Raw genomic sequence first — 8,207 nt, 5'->3', positions numbered from 1 at the left:
AGCATGGCATCGATTTGTGTTATTAGCGTTAGGGCCATGTCCAATGAGGAAGTGACTGGGGACTCCATGGTGGGCTCTCCTATCTCTGGGGCTGAGGTATGTCATACAACTTCATGTCAAAACAAAAATCTGCACTGTCCCTTTAATAACACATCTCCACAACACCAATATAAATAAACTATAAACCGGCACTGGCAGAGAAGATTTGGGAATATTTTCACGACTGCTACTCACTCAGCACTGCTGCCCACAAATGCATATTCTTAACAAACATGGTATATATTTTAGGAAAAAGAAGCCATTAAATACATGTCGAATTTATTTGCATGTTAGTGATCAATTGAAAAACCTGCTACGTCAAAAGGTGGAGTGACTTTTCAGCCAATCAGCGTGGAATTGGCCTGCCATCCAATCAGCGTGGGACTAGCCTGTCATCATCATCTCCTCAACGTTGACACAATGGCGGTATACAGCAGCTGCTCGCTTTTTGTGATTGATAAAAAAAAAAGTTAAATTGAGTGGACTGACTGACTGACTGACTGACTCTCGGCGCTGCTGTGGATGTGGACCGGCTAGTGGAACTGCTATTCTGTCCGAGAGGTTAAGACGTGAGTGTTTGTCAACTGTCAACATTTAACCTGTTGTTTAGCTAAGTTGGTTAGCTCTTAAGCACAGTAACTCTCACACACAATTGGATGTTAGACACTTAATTTAGTGGAATTCCCGATTTTCTATGTGTTTGCAGTCAACGGCTGTCTATAGATACAGAATCATGTGAGACTGATTCACTCTCATACTCTGCTAACTCTTAAGTGTGTCACTCTAAATCCAATGAATTATTGTTCGTGGAGTTGTGAGATCGATTGCGTTTTTTTTATACACACACAATTTTTTTATATATTATTTTTGCTTTCCAGGATGGAAAATGGTGATGACAGTGTCCGGTTCCGCCGCCAAACTTTTCCGAAAATGCCCTCTTCCTCAGACTTGGATAGCTCGGTAAATGGCGAGTGCAGTCTGGCGAAACACGATCAACAGCCTAATGGAGAGAGTCACGTCACTAGTGAAGGTAAAACAAACAAACAAACAAACAAACAAACAAAACCACCAAACCTATCAACATGCCTTGTAGGATGGAGACGCCCAGATTTTCTCTCTTTTCTCAACACACCCAGTTTAAACGACACAACTATTTATTAGGAAATACAGTTCTAATCAGCACTAGACTCCAGAAGTGATGACAAGTTCATGATACCATTTTAAGAGGACCTGTGTGATAGTTCAGAGGATTTTAACACAACAGTACAAAATTAAGTCATGGTTACCACTTATCCTCACACGGGTTGTGGGGGTATGCTGGAGCTTATCCCAGCTGTCTTAGGGCGAGAGGCGGGGTACACCCTGGACTGGTCGCCAGCCAATCACAGGGCACATATAGACAAACAACCATTCACACTCACATTCATACCTATGGACAATTTGCAGTTGCCAATTAACCTAACCTAGCTTTTGGAATGAGGGAGGAAGCTGGAGTACCCGGAGAAAACCCACGCATGCACGGGGAGAACATGCAAACTCCACACAGAGATGGCCAAGGTTGCCCGAGGGTCGAATCGAACTCGGGTCCCCTAGCTGTGTGGCCTGGGCGCTAACCACTCCTGCGCCGTGCAGCCCATTGTTATGCAGTATATAATTTTTGTTTTTAGTTAAATCGCATTGTGTTGTATTTTCACACCATTTTGAAAATCTGTGGTATCTATAGCAATGACATTGCTTGACTACTTCATTGGGTGCCAGAAATTCTTATTTTTAATTCCGTTTATTTATGCATTTATACATAATTATAAGCATTTCAGTTAGTCGCTTGTTGTTTTGCAGCATGACTGCAAGCTGCGTGTGAGTGTTTCATACAGCAAATCATTGTCAGCAACAAAAATGAACACTTTAAAACGTATGAAGACTATAATCAACTAATCTTAGACAAGAAATTGAAGCTATTTTTTTTAAAAAGATATCTGGCTTGTATATTTGGATGTAAACCTTTTATAGTACTCTGTCATCTGGGCATCTTCATGATAACTGAACAACAGCGTATTAATAGCTGCTCCCCCAAGTGAAGACCGGAAGTGATGAGGACTGCTTTGAGGTCACATGGTTGAAACCCAGCAATATTTTTGAACATCTCTTGGTTGGGGTATCTCTAACTCCGCAAAAAAAATATTTTCTGGACCATATTTTGTGGAATTTTCTGTTCACCCCAAATTCTTACTGCAATCTCTCACTGTGTAAAAAATGCTTTTGAAGTAATAGAAGTTAGCTAAGCAGGTTTAAAAATATATGGTTTTCTGTATTTTTCTCAAGCTGTTGGACCTCCTATAGTCGCATGGTGCCTTTTGGGAATTTAATTTGCATAGAGTTTGCAAATTAGCAGATTCTTCTTGTTATTTCAGGTAAAATTGAAGTGGAGCAGGTGATCAGCAAGAAGCTTCAACTGAAAAGGAAAGCGGAGGTTTGAAATTCAATCATTTGTTTTTTTGTGGTGGTGGGGGCAATGGAGGGGCATTTGAATGATTTGCTTATGAAATGAAAACATGAGGTCAAGTGTCCGGAACATGATGTTATGATATTATTATTATTATTCAGATCATATCCTGAAACAGCTGCACGGCGGATGAGTGGTTAGCACGCAAGCCTCACAGCTAGGAGACCCGAGTTCAATTCCACCCTCGGCCATCTCTGTGTGGAGTTTGCATGTTCTCCATGTGCATGCTTGGGTTTTTCTCAGTTTCCTCCCAAATTCCAAAAACATGCTAGGTTAATTGGCGACTCCATAGGTATGAATGTGAGTGTGAATGGTTGTTTGTCTATATGTGCCCTGTGATTGGCTGGCGACCAGTCCAGGGTGTACCCCGCCGCTCATCCGAAGAGATAGGGATAGGCTCCAGCGCAGCGTGCCGGCAGCACTCATGCAGCCTCAGACCTTGATACGACCACCTCCATGCTTGACTGTCGACAAGACCTACTGTATCTTCGTATTCACTTGTGTTGCCTGGTATTTGGACAATAATGGCTGTGTTGAGTACAGTGTTTTATTTCTATACTATTATCCCTTGAGAAAATATAACAATGATTGCTCTTACTGCATTGCGGTGTTATTCTTTCTCCTCAGCATCTTAAGCGGGAGCTGTTGCGCGAGCTTGACAACCAGGTCAATGACTGTATGGACAGTCTTATCGAGGAATCAGCCAGCCTGGACTGTGCACCCCCGCCTCCTGTCTTCTCACCCTCTCTGTTAGACAAGAAGATGAGCAGACTAGGGTAAACAATTGGGAGTCACTAGGCATTTGATTGGTACACCAATACAAGAAAAAAAACATACCTAAAGTTATTTAGAGGAAAAGATAATCACAACTAACTAACTAACTGCACAAAAAGAAAGGTATCACCCTGTCTTGCAGGCATTTCCAACCTCCTCATGGCCAAGGCAAGCAGTTTGTCAGCCGCAGGTCCCTCCTGGAGTAAGCGGACCCTAAGATGTCAACAAAACAAGTGTGCATTTTTCAGTCACTCATTGTCTGTTTTTTTTATCTGCCATAGTGAGTTATTCGAGGTGAACCACATCCAGACTATCTACCACATGTTTATTGCTCTGCTCATTCTCTTTATCCTCAGTACACTGGTGGTTGATTTCATTGATGAAGGAAGGTAATATATAAGACCATTTAACTTCACAGATTGTGAATTTTTACTGTATTTTTGCCTCATAAGATATTATTGCGCATCTCTTCAGACTGGTGCTGGATTTTGACCTGCTGGTCTATGCGTTTGGACAATTTCCTTTGGTGGTGTGCACGTGGATCTGTATGTTCCTGTCTGTTTTAGTGGTTCCCTACAGCCTATTCCATTTGTGGATGCAGAGTCAGGCTGGCTCTTCCAGTCACCATAGGCAGTACAGTTTTGTCTTTGGCTCCATGTTTCTTCTCTACCAAGCTTTGGCCCTTGGTTTTCTACCCACATATGTGGCAGTTGTCAACAGTTTACCACCAGCCTCATGCTTCATCATCATTCTGGAACAGGTATATTCTATGTATGTCTAATGTCCTTTCCTTAGTGAAACTAGGTACTTTTCATTGAAATCATCTGATAATAGCTGTTATGTGCACATTCCAGGTGAGACTCATGATGAAAGCCCACTCCTATATAAGGGAGAATGTACCAAGGGTCCTGGCCTGGGCTAAAGACAAGACCGGTAAGTCTCACTCGGGCCAAAATATTTTGTACAGCAATCCAATGTAATTACAATTACAGTAATGCAGGGAAGTATTGATTTAACAAGCTGCTGCTTCTTTTTCTTTGGGCTTTTCCCTTCAGGGGTCGCCACAGCAAACCAATCTCCTCCATCCAACCCTGTCTTCTGCATCTGTTTCTCTCACACCAACTACCCTCATGTCCTCCTTCACTACATCCATAAACCTCCTCTTTGGTCTTCCTCTACACCTCTACCTGGCAGCTCTAAACGCAGCATCCTTCTACCAATATATTTGCTATCTCTCCTCTGGACATGTCCCAACCATCTCAGTCTGGCCTCTCTGACTTTATCTCCAAGGCTTCTAACATGTAATGTCCCTCTGATATACTCGTTCCTGATCTTATCCATCATGGTCACTCCCAATGAGAACCTCAGCATCCTCATCTCTGCTACCTCTAGTTCTGCTTCCTGTCTTTGTCTCTAGACCGAACAACATGGCTGGTCTCACCACAGTTTTGTATAACAAGCTTACTATTATTATTACTAAAGCACAACACTTGAATGAATTATGAAGTGGTGAGAAATGTGCACCATTTGTTGTTCTATCTGTTTTGTCATATACAGGCCCAGTCCCAGTGGTGCCTCAAGTTTCTCAGTACCTCTACTTTTTGTTTGCACCCACGCTTATCTATAGAGATAAATACCCAAGGTAAGCAACATCAGCACAACTGAACAAGGAGCTCCTTAAACTCGCTCCTGTTTTTCCCACACAGGAACCCAACCATAAGATGGGGCTATGTGGCTTCAAAGTTACTACAGGTACCTTTTTGATTCTTACTGACTCATTCCAAATAAAACTGCTACTTGTTTATCTTATCAGCCCCGCTGGTTTTCCTCCTTACAGGTACTCGGCTGTCTGTTTTATGCGTACTATGTGTTTGTGCGGCTCTGCATCCCTCAGTTCCGCAGCATCAGTCTTCAATTTTTTGACCTGAGAGCAATGGTGCTATGTGTCTTCAACTCCATTTTGCCTGGTAAGATCAGACATTCGATCATCCTCTTCATTTACAAGAACAACAGATTAATATGTTTTGTTATTCAAATTTTCAGGAGTGTTGATTCTCTTTCTGGGGTTCTTTGCCTTCCTCCACTGTTGGCTGAACGCATTCGCAGAGATGCTTCGTTTTGCTGACAGAATGTTTTACAAGGTGTGCCGCACTTCTGCCCACCATTTGTGGTCAAACTCACTCATTTTGACTTTACATCACAGGATTGGTGGAATTCAACATCTTTTGCCAACTACTACCGTACTTGGAATGTAGTCGTTCATGACTGGCTGTTTCGCTATGTGTATTGGGACTTCTTGTGGGTGAGTCTGAGAATGTATTAAGAACACATTTTTTGTTACCATGTTTTACAATGACCGGCAATTTTAACTCTAGAAGTGAAGTGTAAAAAAACTTGCAGTCCACCGTTGTTGGTTTTCCAATAGTTAAATGATCACGTACAACAAGACTGTCACTTCGAATGCAGACATCTACAAAGGGTGAAACTGCAAAGAGGGCGTTCATTAAAAGAGGTGGTTATTTCTCACATTTGAAAACTCATTTTACATAATAACTTCAAGGGAATGTTTGCAACTGTTTGCAAAGTTATTTTTAAACACACAAAAATATTGGAAAACCACCACAACCAGCTATCATATGTATGTTACCATTCATGGTTTAAAAGAACAGACTGGAAAAACTAAATTGATGAAATTAACGCCCCCATTAAGGCACACAAAAGTAGTCAGAGAAGCAATATTAACTTAAATGTACTTGTTTGCCTTTTTTAATATGAAAAACGCCCCTGCGATTGGCTGGCAACCAGTCCGGGGTGTACGCCGCCTCTCGGCCAAAGATAGGCTCCAACATACCTGTGACAATCGCGAGGACAAGCTGTATAGAAGATGGATGGATGGGAAATGCGAGAAGGACATCGACACCTTCAACTGAGAGCGCTTAGCAAAGGCTCCTGCTTGTGTTATGTGGGGTGTAGCTTACATGCTGCCATCTTGTGGAATTATTGAAAACAAAAACCTACATCTGGAGGTTGCCTACAACCACAGCTATTAATGATGTACCTTTTTTTTATTTAACCAGCGCTAATTAGAGAATTTGCTTTTGGAGATCTGGTGACACAGGATGTTCTGTGGTAAATTGGCACATACCATAATTGAATTGCAGTTTAATGGGATGGTCTGTTTTGTATATCTTTAGTGGCATATTTTTTTCAAAGTTTTGGTTTAATTTGGAATTCCATGGAGTAGTTCTAGTACGGACTTTGTGAAAAGCTATTTTGCTGCAGATATAATCGCACATCGATACAAAGAGATCGATACAAATGTGTTTTTTGACTCATTCCAGATCTCCCAGAAGCGCTTCAGACCAGCGGCCATGCTGTTTGTGTTTACAGTGTCTGCAGTCGTCCACGAGTACATCCTAGCAATCTGCTTCGGCTTTTTCTACCCAGTCCTCTTCTGCTTGTTCATGTGCTTTGGGAGTAAGACGCCAACACACCTTCCAGCTTCTTGGGTTTATATTATAAAATACATAAATGTTTCCTATCACCTTCTTATAGTGATGTTTAACTTCATCCTCCATGACCAAAGGAAAGGTCCCATCTGGAACATAATCATGTGGACATCGCTCTTCTTAGGTCATGGAGTTATCATCTGTTTGTACTCTCAGGAGTGGTATGCCCAGCGCTACTGCACCCTAAAAGAGGTATCACCTGAATTGTGATGTCTTTGGTACAGATGATTGCTTCTTTCTTTTTGATTTGTCAGAAAATTCTGATTCTTAAGATTGATTTTATTGTAGCCCTCCTTCCTTGAGTTACTACAACCTCGGTCATGGAGCTGCAAGAGAAGTTTGGTGGCCAACTAAAAAGCTGTGACCTGAACTGCAGCTGTGACCCATCACTATCACGCCGACCAGCCTTTCAGTTACTTGCCTGACATTTGGTATTTTGCACTACTGTACATATTCTGCAAATCACACTGATGCCTTACTTTCATGTCTGCTTCAACCTGGAAGAAAAAATAGCATTTTTTTTTCCAGTAACCTGAGCTTACATGTGCCCACTACTTATTTTGCAACTTTGTAAATCCCTTTGACTTGATCTGCTTTGAGGTTCCGCCTTGTGCCAATAGGGAGAGGGGGCAATCATGAGGCAACTGAATACAGTCATTATGCACACACACACGCCATTTACACATGCAGTTATAGTTAATATTTAACAAAACCTGCATCCTGTCCTAAAGGTGTTGGTCTACTGAATTCCATGAAACGTGTATGTGTCATTCAAGCTGAACTTGCTTGATTGTATATTGAGCATCATTAAGAATGCTTCAGCTGCACCAAATTAATTGTTGTCCTTGATATACGTATGTGCTTGCAGACTGTCAGCGCAGTTAAAAGCTTTTACAGTATTGATGCTTACGCTGTAACTATTCCCACTAAAAGAAATGATCTTCTGTATACAGTACCTACAGTTATACACATTTCGTAAGGTCATTGCCAATTTTGATGGATGTAATGTATCTTTGTAAATAAGAAGATGCCATATTCCAAGTTTAAAGAGAGCTACGCAATAGTTTTCACTGTGACCAATGTTTGACCACAAGGGGGCACTGTACTATAAAAGTTTCATTCTCGACTGGTGCATTGGCGCTTCATTGACAAATTCGAGCCACTTACAATTTTTCATGCAGTATTTATTTTTCACAGCTTGTACCAGTATACAGCTTATATGAAGGCCATTGCTCTGTTTTCCCATGTAGATTTGGTCATTAATGATCACAACACGTTAGAAAGAAATCTGCAGACATTTTGGATACTGTAGTCATTGCTCATATTTTGCTTTGCAGAATCATAATTCATTCCCTGACCTTATTGAGACAAGTTTACAAATC

At 41.4% G+C, this 8,207-nt stretch overlaps 1 protein-coding gene across 1 annotated transcript; it reads left to right on the top strand.

Moving 5' to 3' along the window:
* The first annotated feature begins 404 nt into the window (after positions 1-404).
* soat1 (sterol O-acyltransferase 1) lies at positions 405-7,951 on the top strand. The gene is made up of 16 exons (XM_078790043.1): positions 405-608; positions 918-1,069; positions 2,451-2,509; positions 3,170-3,318; positions 3,459-3,518; positions 3,598-3,705; positions 3,791-4,076; positions 4,171-4,249; positions 4,874-4,958; positions 5,023-5,072; positions 5,158-5,283; positions 5,360-5,457; positions 5,520-5,618; positions 6,658-6,793; positions 6,872-7,017; positions 7,114-7,951. Exons 2-16 carry the CDS (start codon positions 919-921, stop codon positions 7,177-7,179), a joined length of 1,698 nt encoding a protein of 565 aa, XP_078646169.1. The 5' UTR covers positions 405-608; position 918; the 3' UTR covers positions 7,180-7,951.
* Positions 7,952-8,207: the final 256 nt, after the last annotated feature.

Source organism: Doryrhamphus excisus, linkage group LG4 (genome assembly GCF_037039965.1).
Source record: "Doryrhamphus excisus strain RoL-2023G ecotype Guam linkage group LG4, RoL_Dexc_Guam_v1.1, whole genome shotgun sequence".
Classification (NCBI taxonomy): domain Eukaryota; kingdom Metazoa; phylum Chordata; class Actinopteri; order Syngnathiformes; family Syngnathidae; genus Doryrhamphus; species Doryrhamphus excisus.
This window is presented reverse-complemented; position numbering and strand designations above follow the sequence as displayed.

Bases quoted from the DNA above. Each gene is read 5' to 3' on its own strand.
- soat1 (XM_078790043.1), top strand. From the start codon at position 919: ATGGAAAATGGTGATGACAGTGTCCGGTTCCGCCGCCAAACTTTTCCG. The intron at 4,077-4,170 runs GTATATTCTATG...TGCACATTCCAG, and splicing joins TCATCATCATTCTGGAACAG to GTGAGACTCATGATGAAAGC. The intron at 4,959-5,022 runs GTAAGCAACATC...TTTCCCACACAG, and splicing joins TATAGAGATAAATACCCAAG to GAACCCAACCATAAGATGGG.